The sequence below is a fragment of the Antechinus flavipes genome, chromosome 3, assembly GCF_016432865.1.
Source record: "Antechinus flavipes isolate AdamAnt ecotype Samford, QLD, Australia chromosome 3, AdamAnt_v2, whole genome shotgun sequence".
In the NCBI taxonomy this organism is placed as follows: domain Eukaryota; kingdom Metazoa; phylum Chordata; class Mammalia; order Dasyuromorphia; family Dasyuridae; genus Antechinus; species Antechinus flavipes.
In genome coordinates, this window is record NC_067400.1 from 610,450,258 (window position 1) to 610,467,683 (window position 17,426).

The following is a 17,426-nucleotide window of genomic DNA, read 5'->3' on the forward strand; positions in this document are numbered from 1 at the left end:
CTACTTGTCGCACAGGGCCCGGAGCCCAGTCAACACTTTAAATGCTTGAGCTGGCTCGGCTGAACAGACTGCCGAGGAAAAGGCCGAGCCCAGGGGCTATGCTGGACCCTGCGGCGGGGGCATTTGGGAGACACAAGAGTCTGGCTGTGTCAGGGAGGACTGCCAGCCCCGTAGCCGTCTCTTGCCCCGCCCCCTTATCGGCTCCGCCCCCTCCCAAGGAGCAGCGAGACGACGGTGTCCTTGGCGCCCGCGCGGCCTAGAGCGTCGAGGGAGACCAGGAGGGGAGGGAATGAGGGAGGGAGGTGCCCCGCTCGCTCCCGGAAGCGGAAGTGGCTCCCGGCTCGGCCGGGAGGGCGGCCATCTTGGAAGCCGGAGCGGCGGCGGCGGCGGCGACTGAGGGTGTGACGGGCCCGCTCCCGGACGGCGGCGGCGGCGGCGGCGGCTCCCCGGCCCGGCCCGGCCTCTGCTCCGCCTCAGCTCGGCTCCCCCGCCCGCCCGCCCTCCTTCCCTCGCCCTCCCGGCGGGCGGAGCGAGCCCGGGCCCGGGCCCAGCGCGGCGGCGGCGGCGGCGGCAGCGGCAGCCCCGGGAACGACCCCGGCGGCGGCGGTGGGAGAGGTGAGCGGGGCCGGGCGGGGCCGGGCGGGGCCGGGGCGGGGCCGCGGTAACAATCGGCGGGGCTCCGGGCCCGCGCTCCCCTCCCCCAGCGGCGCAGACGAGCCCCCCGAGGCCCCGAGAGGTGACGTGACTGTGAGGCCCGAGGTGGGCTTCCCCGCTCCCACTCCCGACGCGTCCCGCAGCCCGGCCCTGGGTAAGTCGGGGCCCGGGGCCTCAGTTTCCCCAGCTGTCAGGCAGGCCCCCCCCGGGGCGGGAGGGACCGCGCTCCGACGCCCTCCGGCCTTTGACAGGCGGGGCAACTGAGGCTGGGGACTGGAAGCGGTTAACCTGCGGGCCGGGCCCACGGTCATTTAGTAAGCGCTTTCTGAGTGCGTGCCATGGGACTTGGGGGGAGTTAGGGAGCGGAGGAAAATACAGCCGAAAGCCCATTACTGTAAACAAGTTAAAAACGAACATTACTGTAAAAAGGCAAACCCGAGCAGCCTCTGGGCTCGAGGAGCTTCCTCTGCCTCTTCAGGTGCCGGCTTGTCTCTCTGTGGGACTGGAAGCCCCCTGAGCATTGGGTAGCATCCTCAGTATGGTGCCTGTACTCTGTAAGGGCTTAATAAATGCAGGAAGCCTCAAGTGATGTCCTACTCCAGCCTTTTGTCCGATCAGGAAACTGAGGTTCCGCGGGTGTGACTGGTAGAAATAACCCGAGGTCTGCCCTCTTCTTATTGAGCCAAGGTCATGAGTAGGAAGGGTCAGAGGTCGCACTTGGACGGACCTCGTTCTCATTTTATCAACTTAAAAAATTGATTGGCCCGAGGTCACGCCCCTAGTGAAGTCAGAGTCTGCATTTGAACCCGGTCCCCACTTGATGAATAAACAGACTAAGAGAAAGTGTTACTTGCTTAGTAAATTTCACAAACTAGTAACACTGTAATGTCTGCCCACTGACTGTTTACTACACCAGAAGTTCTAAGACTTTTTGATCTCAGGATCCCTTGATAATAAGTTGAGGATCCCAGAGGTCTTTTGTTTATGTGGGTTATACCTATCAACATTTGCTGTATTAGAAATTAAAATTAATAAGTGTAAGGTATTTATGGATTCATTTAAAAGTAGTAAACATTTCTATATTAAAGTAATATTTATAAAAATAAGTTTTCCAAAAACAAAAAAAAATTAATGAGAGTAGCGACAGTATTGTTTTACTTGCTTTTGCAATTCTTTAATGTCTGACTCAATAGAAGACATTTTGCATTCAATCTGTTTTGATTAGAAGCAAATGAAGAAAATCCAGCTTTACACAGTTATGTAGTTGGAAAAAGGAGAAGTATATTAATAGGTAAATGATGACATATAATTAGGAAAGACTTTGGGCCTCCCTACTCTCTGAAAGACTGTCTAGGATTTTCCCGAGGCTATAGGCCTTCTCTGAGAACCTCTGCCCTTGAGTGATTTGGCAGTATCTCAGAGCTTAGCCCAGGAAAACCTGGATTTAAAGCTGGAAAGAACTTGGGATAGATGAGGAAGCAGAGGCCCCGAGGGGACAGGATGTGCCTAGAGCGCCAGAGAAACTGAATGGCAGAGACAGATTAGAACTCTGATCCTCTGGATCCAGTTCCACTGCTCTCTCCACTGGACCCCTCCAAGGAGATGATCTATGAGTGGATGGAATGAAATTAGCTGGTCCAGCCTCTGTCTCACAGAGATGGGAACTGAGGCCTAGAGAGATAAGGGTCTTGGCCAAGCGGGAGCTTTGCACAGGTAGTTGGGAGCAGAGCTCCCTTCAACAAATCCAGTAGTGGGGAGGCTGGTTCATCACAGCAGCCGGTGGTTCTTGCTGTTCTTCACTCTTCTGCTTTCATCCTCCTGGAGCGTCCCCTGCTCCACTCCCCTCCCTCCCAAAAAAAGGGGGGGGGTTTCCTAAAACCCTATCAGCCCAATACCCTTCTCTGCTTCTGCCTGAGCCGGAGGGAGGCCTGCTGGTGTCTCTCTCAGCTGCCTTGGAAGCATAGTCCCAAAGCCTCTTGGACTTCCTTATGCTTTCAGAACCTCAGAGAAAGGTAAATGGGATGACTTCAGGGTCTGGTCCGGGGTTCTGCAATTGCATCTCATCAGTGCAGCAAGTGGTGCCTGTTGTGTGCCAGGTGTTGGGGCAAGGGGTGGGGGTTGTTAAAAAGCTTAACACTGCACTCAGACTTTAGGGACACCCAGGTATCCTGTCCTCAGGAGAAAGTCAATGAGAGCAGGCTGGGGTTGAGGTGGGTTTGTTTTATAGTCCATGGGGGTGGGTTTATTCTTTCAGAGGGAGGTGTGTGTGTGTGTCTACATCTTTAATAAAACTTGGAGAATCCTGTGAGCCCACCCAGTGGTCCAGACTGAAGATCCCATTTCCAGTGGTGAGATGGGGTTTCTAGATGTGTCACGGGGGCATGGGACTTAGAGCAAGAATGGATCAAGGCCATTGAATTGACTGATTTCGTGGATGAAGGAACAGGCCCAGAGACAAGGAGCTTTCCTGGAGCTGCCATTCACAGAGGTCCTTGAGCTACAAAAACATGCTTCCCTCCAGCCTCCTGAGCGTCTCTGGGCTTTGTTTATATCAATCCTCTGTGTGCAGGAACCTGAAGCTCTTAGGTCACCCACCCCACACAGAAAAACCAGATAACTTTTAATATCAGCATAAAGAAAGCAAAAGGGAAATATGCTGTAGAAATTATGATTATTAAAATACTATTTATGAATTTGGTTTCTTGAGGCCATTTCCCTGAGAACAATCTGATAGGGGAAAGAGCTGAGGGTTGATAGGAGGTCTGTGTTTTTATAGTCTTAGACTTGCCACCAGCAGGCTACAGGAACTTCTGAGCCTCCATTACTTCATGAGTGAAATGAAGGGGTTGGGCTGCCCTAGTTCCTGTCTAAGGTGACTTCCAGCAGGTAGCTCTTTGCCTCTATTTGCCTATACCTGGTATTTGCATGTATTGATCCATATGGAGGCTGCGTTCTCCTTTCTTGCACTCTCCCTCCCTCCCTAACTTTGAGAAACCATAATCAGTTGTTTTTTTAGTTTTGTTTTGTTATAGTATACAGCTATAGATTCCTTTCAGAGTTCCCATTTTAGGGGCAAAGCTCATTTTCAGACTTGTTATTGTCAAGGCTTGTTACATACAGTTCAGTAGTCATAGTCCTGTCTTGCTGGGTGATCTCTGCTCCCACGGGTTCAGTGTCTCTGCAGGTGATTCCTTAGCCCCAGCCTCTGCTGAATTACAGTCAGAGCAAACTCCTCGGACATCTTGAACTAGATGTTCTTTGGAAATCTCAAACGTGACTTGTCTAAAACAGAACTCATCTTCTACTTACTATTACTGGCAGGAGCAGCACCATTCTCCTGGCCACCCAGGCTTAAACCTCAGCATCCTCCTCTACTTTTCCCTCCCATATGTCCAGTCCCTTGTTCAGTCTTGGTCTTTCCACTCATCCAGGCCCTTTGCCTCTCTCACTTGGGCTGTTGTCATTATTGTAATCGTTTCCAGTTCCTCCCCACTCAGCTGCTGAGATGACTGGAGCCTTCGTGTGGACATATCATCCAGTGACTCCAGATTCAAACAGAACATGAACGCCTTTGTTTGGCATTAAAGGCCTTCGTGACCCCTTCTCACAGACACACACGCATCCTGTGGCCCCTTCTTACCTTTCCAGCCTCCTTGAACCTTATTCCTCTCCAAATATTCCATATATCGGTCATATTGGCCTTCTTGCATTTCCTGCCACAGTCATACTTCATCTCCCTTTGCTGCCTTTACATCAGCTGTCTTCTCAATACCCGAAATCCTTTGGCTTCCTTCAAGACTCAGTTCAAATATTACCTTGTATGATAGAAGCCTTTTCTCAGGGTCTCCTCCCCTCTCCGCCAGATGCTTTCAGAATATCTTCCTTTACACTGATTCTGTCTTATGTATAACTAATTATTTACATTTGCCTTTCTCATTAGAATGTATACTCCAGAAGGACAGGAATTTGGGGGTGGGGAGGGAATTAATTGTGCCTTTTTCTGTAAAGCACAGTGTCTCAAGCATAGTAAGGATTTAATAAATATTCAGAGACTGGACTTAACATTATATTTGAGATTTCAGAAAATTCTTCCATACTGGATTTAGTTATGTGTGTATATATATATATATTGCTTTTTAATACACACACACACACACACACACACACACACACACACACACACATACATATTCAAGAAACTGTGATCTCATTGGCTTGGGCACTACCTTGTCACAAGTTGTGTGTGTGTGCGTGCGCACGCCTGAACCTGAGCAGGATGTGTTTGTGAAGTGCTGTGGGCTAACTTTCTGGTTATCAATCTCTTTGAACTTAGCTAGGCTGTGTAGATCAGATGTATTTGGTATAATTGAATAAGCTTAATATTTGAAATTTGAAAACAAGCCTCTGGGAGTTGATCATTTATACTATTTTTCTTAAGTTTCTAGATGTTCAAATTATTTCTCTTCTGGTGTAGGTTTGTGTGCACACACTCACAGTACATTGGGTGATCCCTGCCCTTTAGAAATCCTGTCTTAAGGCAGCATGGATCATAGGTATCATCTTGTATTAATTTGTTTTCCCCTAGTGCCTATGGTTTTGCCCTAGAAAGCTCAGAGAGCTTGATACTTGGACAGAATGACTTGGAAGAGGCAAACTCTTTTCCCTAAACTGGCCCTGAGATGAATGTCCTATAAGCTTGGCATGTAGGAAGGGAAATGAAGTTGGTAAGTGATAGAAATCATGCGTAAACATACATACACAAAAACATTCACATGTACATATATGCATGTTGTTGTTTGCAGTTACATTCTTTTTCATGGATTGAAATTTTGATCTGTACAGACTGTGCTGCTGAAGGTCACATCGTGCCCTTGGTTTGTTTGTTCATAAAATAGCAAAATACACTGTAGCTTGACTTGGTTTGTGTTCATGTCAGTTCACTTTTGACATCCTTTGGAAAAAATTGAGCATACAATTCAGGCCACTAGAAATGAGTTTTCAGTATTCATGCCCTGGGACAGAATGGCCTCTGTATTACCCAGGTTTCACTCTTGCTTGTGTGACAGGCTGTTGCTTTCATTTCCAGAGTATAAGCCAACATTCTTTTTGGCAGGTGTATTCTTATGATAGGCTTAGCACTCTCCCTTCCTCAGTTGGAACAGGTGTTTGTCATGTTTGTCAATATTGGTATTGCAAGAGCTCCCGATCCCTTCTGGTTGCTCACGGCAGGTACAGCCAGCTTCCAGGACTGCCCAGTAGCATTTGGGAGCACACTCCCTGGAACCCTGTCATTGTAGCTGAAGGGTGGTCTTGTTGGAGGTGAGCTGGGAGAAACTGGAAGTAGAACTGATACTATGGAGTTCCCCCATGAGGCCTTTCTGCTCTCTTGAGTCCTTGTTGGAGGCAGGCTAGTCTAAGAGTCTTAGCTTTAAGGAAAAGAAAGGTAACTTGAAGATCAAGTTGTCTAATGGTTTCCTTTCAAAGATAAGAAAACTGAATCCTGGGGAGGAAAAGCAGCTTCTCCAAGGTAAGGTAAGGAGTCTATGGCAGAGTCAGGGCTGGAGCCTTTTAAGTGTTCCTGTGTTTTCTAACCGTGATGGTAAAAATCATATAAGAATAAACTCACCTCATTTGAAAATCCAGAGTTCGGGATCACTGGATGCAGTGAGAAAACTGGTACCTACATAGAATTTCCAGGTGCTGGTCCCTAAGAGGGTTGAACCTTCTTGAGATTGATAGAGGAGTGAAGCAGGACCATAGCAGGAGGGTGGGAGATGATGTGTGTGATCTAGGCAAGAATAAAGCACCGTGAGAGTCCAAAGAGAAAAAAGCAGCCTTCTGGAACAGGGACAGCTGTTGTGAGGACTTGGCTTGTAGAGGGTGGGTGGGATTTCAACCCACAAGGCCTAGAGGAACTCTCCTGAGCAGAAGCACAGAGGTGGAAAAGGACCAGGGCTTGAGGAATGGTGAGTAATCACATTTGGCTGAAGCTGGGGGTTATATGATGGAGCGTGGGAAGGGGTGGGAAAGGCCAAAAAAGTCAGTTTGGGTCCCTTTTAGGAGTTTGGAATACCAGTTTGAATAGATATCAGGGAGCCATTGAATGATTTTTCACAGTAGAAGTCCCCGATCACTGATCACCTAGAGAAGGTTCATGCCGGTAGCCTCCTGTGAGTTGCTTTAGAGGGGAAGGGCTGAAGGTGAGGAGACTAGGCAAGAGGTGATTGCTATCCCTTAGTCCAAGGTAATAAGGCTTAGACTAGGAAGAAAAGGAGCTAAAGGCATTTTGGAGGACAAAATACTCCCCTCCCTCCCCCAGTGCCTGGAATCAGGGGACCTGTAGGGAATCAATGTTCCAAGGCTGGAATCCAGATATGACTTCTACTCTATGGCAACATCTCCTTTGGCTTCCATCCTTGAACTTGAAAGAGGGGGAGAGGGAATCCACAGGGATTGGGTGTGTTATCTCTTCTCGAAAGCCTTTCTTGATCCCCTTTTACGTAGGCTTCCCTCCCAAGTATTTACTGATCTGTGAGGGCAGGGACTGTTTTTGGTTTTGGAAGTTTAATCCCAGCAAATGAATGGGAACATGTTCCATTAATAAAAATAGGAAAGCCAGGGAGAACCACAGGCTGCCTGGGAAGATGATTTCAGTTTTGGACAGGTGGAGCTGGGGGAAGGGCAGGGAGAGCGCGAGATCGGGTCCAAGTCTGAGAGAGTTTGGGGATGGGTATTGAGCAGGCATGTGAGATGGGGGACTGGGGGAGATTTTGGTTAAGTAATGGCAATGTAGAATTGGTATTTTAGGAGGATTAACCGGTGAGGGCTTTGGGTCCCCAGGAGAGTCAGGAATCGGGAGAGCGATTAGGATACTGTTGTTCTCAGAGGGTAAGAGAGGAGGAGAAACTGGACTGTGTGGTGTCAGAAAGAAGGGGAGGAGGTACTTTGAAGGAAGAAGGAGTAGAAGTTTATGGCTGATGAGCTACAGAGAAGAGAAGAGTCCACAGTGTATGGACACATGGGAGGTGGCGGGGCCAGTGAATGTGGAGAGAGGTTTGGGAGGGGAGGACTGGTCTGAATGGATGTGTCAGAGTAACGGACTTAGGAAGTGAAATGTTGATATTAAATGACTTGCTATTGAGGTCTGGAGCTCGTTCATAATTCATGCCTGTGTTTTTAATAGATGAGCAACAACAGTAATAAGAGAGCACCAACAACAGCAACCCAGAGGCTTAAACAAGACTACCTTCGAATTAAAAAAGACCCAGTGCCTTATATTTGTGCTGAACCCCTCCCTTCGAATATTCTGGAATGGTAAGGCTCCGGATTGGTTCACTTTCATCAGCATATAAAAACTTGTGGGTCTCTAGAAAGCTGGGCTCCCTTCTTTTGTAGCTATTCATGCCTTTAGCTTTTTTCCTTTTAATGTCTGAAGACCCCTAGTGGATGAATGTATCCAGGTATTGAACAGTTCAGAGAGAGAGAGAGAAAGTGAGAGAGAGAGAGAGAGAGAGAGAGAGAGAGAGTGTGTGTCACACAGAGACAGAGAGATGACCACAAATACAGTTTATGAAGTTCTAAACCCTTGTATAAATCCTTATCTTAATGTAAAAATAGCAAATTTTAGATTTGAGGTGCCTAGACAGAATGTAGATGAAAAAAAATTTCAGAATGATCATCAGAATTAATCTGCTTTGAAAGAAATATCTCAAGTTTGTTACTGCTCGTGGCATTCTTGGGGAGTCTGCAATTTTTCTGTCCCGGTTTTCCAGCTGACAGGTTGGAAATGGAGGAAAGAATCATAGGGCACCAATCCTTGTGTTCAGCATCATTTTATAGAGGAATAAATGGGCAGCTTAGAGAACTAATGGGACCTGGTCGCAATGGTACAGCTCATGGTGACCGAGCTGGAACTGACTCCTTTCCCATCATTCCTTTCTGCCTCTCAAGTGAGTCTGTGTTAGAGGAGCCTATGAAACCAGTATCTCCAGAGAAGCCATTTGTAGGAATTGACTGCTCAGCTGAGGCCTGAGCCTTCCAACATCAGCCCTCCTACATCCTTTTTTTCTGTTACTTCTTATTCTGTATATGGAATGTCGCATGGGTTGAACATGTCCTGTATGTTTTGCTCCAAGGGGGCAATTTGTTTCCCTTTTCACAACAATTTTTGCTCTAATTGACTTTATCCTCCTTTACAGTACGGATTGATAACTGATTTTTTCCCCCTCTCCCAAGATAGCCATATTACTTCTGGATTATTTGTGGGTGATAACTAGTCCTCATCTAATTTATCAGATTGGCTGAAATGTAGCTGGGGACCATTTGATTGTACAGAATCAATGAGGGCGAGATGGTTCTAGTATTTTTCAGACTTTTTGTATACTGTAGAGACATACTAACCAGTTATCAACTAATGGGAAAAGCAAGTGGCTGTGGCTACATTAAGGGAAAAAAGTGTAAACATTCTGACCACACTTTTGTTTCATCTTTTCAAAGTGTATCATCTGAAAGTGATTTCAGCGTCTGCCATCATGCTTTGAGGAGTTTGTAGATTGAAGTGTTTGTTGGAATTGGATTTAATAACTATGAGTCATCCAAGACCAAATTTTAGAAGTATCAGCACTTCCGTGGAGACATAGAGGAAATGACTGAAGAGTTGTTATAACTTTTTATGTATAAAATTTACTTCTTGTAAAAGGATTGTTAAGTTCAAAGTAAATCATGGAAAGAAACGTAGTACTATAGAGAGAGAAATTAGACATTATATTGTTTGGGTGCTTAGATTCTGCTCCTTGTTGGGTACACACCCACTTGTGCTGCAGGGTTTGTCCAGAGCTATCTGGTGGCTGAGGATGCAGCTGCCTCGGGCAGCCTTGACCTGGGCATACTCTGACCTTTGTCTTTCGTCTCCCTTAGGCACTATGTTGTCCGAGGACCTGAGATGACTCCTTATGAAGGTAAGCGAGCCAGGGCTGCAGGAGGAGTCGGCTCTCGGGCTGTCCTCCTTCGTGCTCCCAAGGACGATGCACTGTCGTATGTCCTTTCTGTGGCAAGACTGTGTCCCCTGTTGGGTAGCAGTTTAAGGAAACATAGTACAGTTCTTCGTTGACTCCTAATACTTCCATGTTCTGAAGATTCCTAAAGTTCTGTGTTTTTCATTAGACGTACTTTTATTCAACTTTTTACAATATTTGAAATTTAAGTTAGGGTATTAGAATCATGGAGCTGTAAGAGACCTTGGAGGCCAGCTGTTGTCCAGCTTCACACTCTTGAGAGTCAGCAGCATCCATGACATTGACCCTCTCTGTAGGAATACCTAGGGAGGGGAGCTCACTGTCTTACAAAGGAAGACCACATATTCTATGATTGAACCTTGGTTAGTTTTATCTTGTCTCCTGAGTTTGCTTTGGTGAACGGGATAAAAGCTCAGATGGAATTGGCTAGCCTTTTTGTGAGCAAGTTAGAGCTTGGGGGAGGACTAGTCTTTGCTTTTGGCCGGCTGGAAAACTGTCTTGACAATTGGAGCCATCTCATGGTTGCCTCAGAAGATAGTGGGCTTCTCACTGGGAACTGTAAGCAGAAGCTGGAGGAGTGAATGAATGAAGAGGTCTGCTTAGAAGGGAAGCCCCGTCTCTAAGGTCTCTGCCACTTCTCAGTCCCGTGAAACCTTAGAGACTCTGGAGTCCCTCTGATCCAGAGGTGCTTTTTCGGGGCACTTCAGAGTACTTCCCGTAGAGGTAGTAATAGATCTCTCATCATCTGGGACCTGGAGAACTTGCTGTCTAGTGATCCTGGGCCCCCCACATCCTGCCCTCAGAGAATTTCATTCTATCAGGGGATTAGGGAAGGTCAACCAAAGTTCTCAGATGAAGCAAGGGCTCTCCCAGGGAACATCTGCTTTTACATTGGGTATACCCTTTGAAAGCTTGTCAAAACTCAGGGGCACAAGAGATGGTGAGGCTTAGGGTGACACTGGGAGCTTCCCTCAGTGGAGGAGGGGAAATTGGATTGGGTGAGTGGAGGGGAGGAGACCAAAGAAGCGGAGGTGGAACCCACAGGATGGGGGGAGGGTGCACTTCACTATCAGGGACTGCACTGCCAAAGTCCAGCCAAAGGAGTTGAGTGTAGTTTGACTTTTGTAGGTAGATGTGATGGGGGTAAAGTGGGTATCTTCCCAAGTGTCTTCTTCACCAGCTTTGTTTGGTCTGTGGAGGCACTTATTCCAGAATGCTTCAATAATTATAATAATCATAGCTAATTTTTCTAGAGTACTTACCATGTGCCAGGCACTGTGCTCAGTGTTTTATGATGATCTCGTGTGATCTTTACAACAATCTTATGAGAACAGGGACTTTTATTATTCCCATTTGACTGAAGAGGAAACTGAGGCAAACAGGGTAAAGTGATTTGCCCAGGGTCCCACAGCTAGCAAGTGTCTGAGGCTGGATTTGAATCGAAGTCTTCCTGACTCCAGGCCTGATGTCATTTAGCTGCTCTGGGTTTGTCTGTATTGTGAAGTAGACATTTCTGTGTAGTTAGATTGAGGGCCTGACCAGTGGACTCAGTCTGCAATTGGGGAAGGCCTAAATGATGATTCTTTTTTTTACATTTTATTTGCAACAGGTCTGTGTTTGTAAATGCTACAAGGAAATTTCCCAGAATACTAAAGAAGTTATTTTTGGCCTTCTTCTGTTTTAATATAGGTGGCTATTATCATGGAAAACTAATTTTCCCCAGAGAATTTCCTTTTAAACCTCCTAGTATTTATATGATAACTCCCAATGGAAGATTTAAATGTAATACAAGGTAAGACATTTCCCTTGTCCCCACTATTGTTTCTGCGATTATCTTTGGGGTCCATGCAGGGGGCATCATGTGTATATTCAATAAATTGGTGCCTTTCCCTTCCCCTTTTTTGGCAGGTTATGCCTTTCAATCACTGATTTCCACCCTGATACATGGAATCCAGCTTGGTCAGTCTCAACAATCTTGACGGGTCTGCTCAGCTTTATGGTGGAAAAGGGCCCCACATTGGGCAGCATAGAAACTTCAGACTACACAGTGAGTCCTTAGGAACATCTCACGGGTGGGGGGATTCTAGGTGGAAAATGGGGGTTGTGGACCACCAGTGTTTTAAGTGCCTGCAATGTGCTGGGTCTGAGGATACAAAGAACAAGTCCCTTCATTCAGCTTAATTTAACCATAGAATCTGATAGTGACCGACCTCTCACCCCATCTTCTCTGCTCTTTGGAGTTCTCCCTTCCATAGCATCATAGTCTCCAGCCCCTGGTGGAGGCTTGGTTCTAGCTGTGGGGTTAGGGAAAGCTTGCCATTTGGGCTGGGCCTGAAGCCCTGAAGTGGTGTGTGCAAGGACCCAGGGCTGGAGAAGAACAGAACTGCTCCCTTTATTGGGAGCAGAGAATGTTAGAAAGGGAATACCTTGGAATGAAGCCAAAGGGTGGAATTAGATTGTGAGAGATGGTTCTGTGTCAGCAGAGCCAGAGCAGCTCATCCCCAGGGAAGCCTTGGTCGTTCTCTTTCCTTTCATGGCACCTTGTTTCTGTGCCCCTCAGAGATCAGTGTTCCTGGCAGAAACCACGAGGTTATACTCCCCATTCCCCTATCCCTAGATAAAACTGCACCAAAGAACATAGATAATAGCCCCTGCTAAAATTGTCTCTTCCCTTTTTTCATTAAGGGAAGGTTCCCCAGCCTAATTAGTGCCATGTTTCCCTCTTTAGCCATGAAGATCCTTCTCATTTCTACATTAAAGCCTGTCTGTTTTGGCTTAGCATATTTCTCCTTATTCTTTGCACCCACCTGGGAGTCCTTGAGGACTTTTGATTGGAATGAGCTAAGAAATGGTGGGTTCCGGCATGGGGCTGCTCCACCTGTGTGTTAGGAAACAAGGGATGCTGAACTCTTATGGCTATTTTGTCTCTGTTGAATATAGACCATCTCTTTCCTGTTGTGTGTAATAGTGCCTGCCTTCATTTCTGCCGCTGATGAACTGGGCCAAAAAGCGTGAAAATGTGTAACATTTGTAAAGGGAATAAAAGCAATGAGTTTAAAGTATGAGATAGGAGATGGAGAAATCGAGTTAGTTCCAAGAAACAAATTACCTAGATGTTAGCGAGAGCCCCCGTCTCCCTGCTTTCCCCAGCATCGATATGGTAACGCCAGGCCAAAAAATTTCTTCTCTAATGATTTTAAAGTTATCATGTGGGTGACATTTTATTCTCAAGGTGATCCTTTTCTTTCTTGGCAGAAAAAACAACTTGCTGCACAGAGTTTGGCATTTAACTTAAAAGACAAAGTATTTTGTGAACTCTTTCCTGATTTGGTGGAGGTGAGTACTCCTTAAAAAGGAGTGAGAAGGTTGAAAATTGGTTCTCCTTCCATAGGAAAAAATGTATTTAATAGGCAGGCTGGGAGAAAACAGGTGTGTCCCGTGCACCCCCTTTTAGTACTGCTTGGCTCTGTGCTCCCGTCATTATTTCATTTGGTTTTATCTCCTTTGGTTTAGGGGGTGTAGCTGCAGAGTACACACAGACATCTCCTGCAGAGACTCTATGTGGTGGCTTGTTCTAAATTGCCCCCAGTCGGGAAGCATTTAAGTGTCTGTGTGTAGGTGCCAGGTGCTGTGTTAAATGCTAGGGATACAAATATAAAAATGGAAGGACAGTGCCTGTTCTCAAGGAGCTTACACCTCATAACAGGACCAGAAAAGAAGGGGGGGGGTCCCATAAAGCGCAAGTGAGAGGCCGTGCCCCCAGGAGAGTGGGGAGGGGGGCTGGACACAAGGGAGGGCCCGCTCCTGGGTCTGTGGATGCAGAGCGAGTGCGCCTGTCCCCGGGGATGAGAAGCTGGGGGGACCCTCTTCCTCAGCATGTCCCCGGGGATAGGAGGCTGGGGGGACCCTCCTCTTCAGCACGTCCCTGGGGATAGGAGGCCAGGGGGACCCTCCTTGGGAAGCGCTGCTTTAGTGGCCTTGTGACGCTTTTCCCTGCCGGTGATGGCTCTCTTTGTGGCTTCTTTTCCTAGGAGATAAAACAAAAACAGAAAGCACAAGATGAACTCAGTAGCCGACCCCAGCCCCTCCCGCTGCCAGACGTGGTCCCCGACGGGGACACTCACCACGCTCAGAACGGGCTCCAGCTGCTAAACGGGCACGTGCCGATGGCCGGCCCCAACCACGCGGGCCTGCAGCAGGCCAACCGCAACCACGGACTCTTGGGGGGCGCTCTGGCCAACCTCTTTGTCATAGTCGGCTTCGCCGCCTTTGCCTACACAGTCAAGTATGTCCTGAGAAGCATAGCTCAGGAATGAGGCTCACGCCGGGATTCCAAGACCTTGGTCGGAGCGGAACGAGTGAGACTCTGGGCAGCGGAGCGTGACCCTGGGACGGATGACAAACAAGCTGGGTCTGGTCCTGCTGGGCTCCTGGGGTTTAGTTTTGGAAGCCTTTACAAAACACAAACAAAGCCAGACCCCAGAGCGGGCACGGCTGGGATCCGAGAAATATGTGAGAGTCTTGAATTCCTGTCTTCTTAACCTCCCTGTGTGTCTGTGGCCGTAGAGCACCTCTGCGCTGTGGACGAGAAGCCGGCGCTCGTGACGCTCGCTCTCTTAGTGCGGGCCCCCATCCACTTTGTTGGACCTGTTTGAAGTAAACACGTTTTTCATTTTACATAATTCGGTCGTTCAGAAAACCTGAAACTCAATGCCTAGCCCTCGTTGTATGTACTGTTTTTAGTTTAGGTGAAGGACTCTGGTCTGGAGTGAGACGGAAGTGGCCAGTATCCCAGTCGGGAGGCGGCCGGGGGGCTCACGGGGCTGCCCTGCGGCAGCCTGAACACCCCCCGGCGGAGGGCTGAGCTTCGGCCAGGCTCGGTGTTGGCTCCTCGCTGTTTTGGTTTTTGGTTTTCGTCAAAATATGGATGTCTTAATAAGGCTTAGGGCGAACTCTTAGGAGTTCAGGTAGCCAGTCAACTGTTAGATGCTTCTGCTGGCCAGTGACAAACTCTTAGACTTATCCGGGGCCAGCCTCGATTTATCTCAGCATTTTTAGTGTGTTTATGTTCACTTAGAATGACAAAAGAAATGACTTTTAGGAAAGGGTTTTTTCCTTCTATACCACCCTCCTCCCCCCCCAAACACATGAAATTAAGATTCTGTTTTGCTTTCTGATCGCAAGATGTCATTGTTTACTTAAATAAATCTGCAGAGAAACTGACAGGCTGCTCAGAATGTGTTGCGTTTGTCGCAGATTCCCCTGGAGGGCTTGTAGTGGAGAGAGCAATAGATGCTGTCTGGTGGCGGACACTCTAGGGCGGGGCGGAGGAGACATTCTCCTGCCCACACAAGGATCTCCTCTGGCCTCAGCTCTCTTGTCCGTCACTATTGAGCTGTTCTCTTCCTTCAGGCAATTGGCAGAGCCCACCTGTGACCACATCGATCCCTGCAGGTCTCTCCCCTTGATGCAGGTGCCCCTCAGACATCCACCGGCTGGCCTGGGGCCTCTCGCTTTGTCCCTGGTTCCTTAGTTCAGGATTGCTTTTTGGTCCCCTGTGGAAGACATGAAATCCCGCTCTGTGTACATGGCCTTTTCCCGAAGGGATTCCGATAGAGTTGGAGACTTCCTTTCTCAAGCTGCAGACTTGTTTGACTCATATTTTGACTTGGTCTGGAGGCAGTTTTTCCGCCTATTGCAGTAGGGTGTGATGGGTCCCACTCCACATGATGACAGATTCCCAGCTGGGAAGACGAGTCCAGAAGGAATGGAATGGTCCGCAGAGAAAAATCCGCTCCACGGCGGCTGGCCAGGAACTGTCTGTCCTGTGTGCCCAGTGAGGGTCCGCGAGAGCAGACTTTCCTCGTGCTTAGAAACCACCTTGGAGGTGCGTGGTCTCTGCTTCCCTGGCAAGGAAGCGCCATGTTCCTTCAGAGCGGTAGCACGTAGCCCATCAGCCGTTTCTGGGACCAGTTTTCTCTGTAGCGGGTGACCAACTAGGCTAATAGGCCAGCACTTGAGGGAGGCAGTTGCATTGCTCCCCTTCTTCTAGGGATGGCGCAGGAGGGAAGAGATCTCTCATTACAGCAAAAACCAGAACCCCCCCTGATTTCTAAGCCTTTGCCTTTCTTAGGATTGTTTTTAAATCTATCACTTTGTATGTTTCTGTCTGTCTTTCTAGAGCTAGTTGTTTTGATCTGGGTCTTGGGAGAAGGGATGTCTCGTTATGTGTCCTACTGTGCCGAGGCTGGGAGCTGGGTAGTCTGTAATGGGCAAGCCCATTTTGCCCGTCCCGGAGTGAGCTTGCTCCCGGGGCTCCCCAGCTCTTCCACCTTCGGTTCCAGATATGCCGATGGAATGCCCCACTGGGAAGGCAACGTCCAGTTGTCCCGTCCTCAGTAACTGGAGGTGGCAGAGGTGGAAAGAGCATCGAAATTGGAAGGGTTGGTGGCTGGTGGCTTTCTGGCAGGAAGAGGGATGGAAAGAGGCAGTGTGGAATCAGCCTCCCTGGGAAATGCCGAAACCCTTTTCCTTGCTGCCCTGCCACGCGGCTGGTCTGCGGCCTCCCAGCTTTGCTCTCTGTCCCTCCCCTCCTTCCCTCCCCAGTGGTGCCTTCCCCCTAAGCTGCCCTCCGTTGCCTAGGAGATGAGGGAGGAGGCCTGATTGTGCAGCCATGGCTACGCAGCTGGGCCTGTGCACACAGGGAGCCCCTCGAGGCCGGTCTGCAATCTTGACCTTTTTCTCTTCTCAAACCGAAGGCAGCTTGTCTTCCAGGCTGAAATGTGGTCCATGATGCTAGGACCCTGAATGATCCAAATGGTAGACAGCAAAGCCAACTTCCTTTTTCTGCTGATGGAACTGATGGGGTTCTGACCCTTGTTCTGTCTTGATTTCCTTGGAAAAGGTTTGGGTCAGACTCCTGACCACTTTTGGAAATGGGCAGAAATGTTTTCCCCCTCTTTTTTAAGTCCCATGACTCTGCTCAGCCTTAGTTAATTTTTTTAAATCACATGTTTTGGGCTGTGATAAAGTTTTGTTTTTTTTTTTTCCTCCCTCAATCTCTTCATGAAAATGTTGTGTCTTATTGCTGGAAAAGTTGAGACTCTTTGTTATGCAGATTAGAAGTGACCACATTGTAAAGCTGTTTAAATAAAAGAAGGAAAATCTCTTACAGAAAATCAGATTGCGTGGGGCTCCGTGCCTGTGTGTACGTGTGGGTGCACGCCCGCTTACCCTGGCCCAGTGCCGGTTCTCCTCTGCCCTAGAACCGAACACGTGGCCTTCGGCCCGTGTCCCCGGACCACTCGGAGGTGAGCGAATCAGAACCCAAGCGCATCACTCCCTGGCTTCCCTTGGAGTTCTTCAGGAAGATCTCGGGGCATCGCCCAGTTGGTGGAGGAGCTAGGACAAGTTTGGGGCTATCCCAGCTCAGACCTGGACACGCTGGCAATTCTTTCTGTGACTGTCTGAGGCTCCAGGTCTCTACAGTCTCTTCAGGTTGGAGTTGGGCCAGCAGATCATGGTTATTGATTGACCTGGAACCTGAGTGTAGACAGAGGAGAGCTGCACATTGGGGTTGCTTGTGTAATCCTGCCTGAGAAAGGAGCACGGGAAAGGATGTGACATTGGGATGGCCTTAGATATTCACTGCCCGTTAGAACAGGGGGACCCGATGGAGACCTGGAGTTAGTGTCTCATGTCACAGCAGGAGGCGGAGGGGGAGATGAGGCTGCGGGCTCCATCCCATGTGGTCAGGAA

At 48.4% G+C, this 17,426-nt stretch overlaps 1 protein-coding gene across 2 annotated transcripts; it reads left to right on the top strand.

The window, feature by feature from the left end:
• Positions 1-509: 509 nt before the first annotated feature.
• On the top strand, positions 510-16,846 carry UBE2J2 (ubiquitin conjugating enzyme E2 J2). 2 transcript variants are annotated; one of them, XM_051988856.1, is made up of 7 exons: positions 510-615; positions 7,838-7,968; positions 9,571-9,611; positions 11,358-11,460; positions 11,577-11,715; positions 12,924-13,004; positions 13,700-16,846. In XM_051988856.1, exons 2-7 carry the CDS (start codon positions 7,838-7,840, stop codon positions 13,982-13,984), a joined length of 780 nt encoding a protein of 259 aa, XP_051844816.1. In that variant the 5' UTR covers positions 510-615; the 3' UTR covers positions 13,985-16,846. The 2 variants fall into 2 exon arrangements, with proteins under 2 accessions (XP_051844816.1, XP_051844817.1); XM_051988857.1 differs by lacking the exon at positions 510-615 and adding an exon at positions 681-808.
• The last annotated feature ends 580 nt before the right edge of the window (positions 16,847-17,426 follow it).

Bases quoted from the DNA above. Each gene is read 5' to 3' on its own strand.
- UBE2J2 (XM_051988856.1), top strand. From the start codon at position 7,838: ATGAGCAACAACAGTAATAAGAGAGCACCAACAACAGCAACCCAGAGG. The intron at 9,612-11,357 runs GTAAGCGAGCCA...GTTTTAATATAG, and splicing joins TGAGATGACTCCTTATGAAG to GTGGCTATTATCATGGAAAA. The intron at 13,005-13,699 runs GTGAGTACTCCT...TTCTTTTCCTAG, and splicing joins TCTTTCCTGATTTGGTGGAG to GAGATAAAACAAAAACAGAA.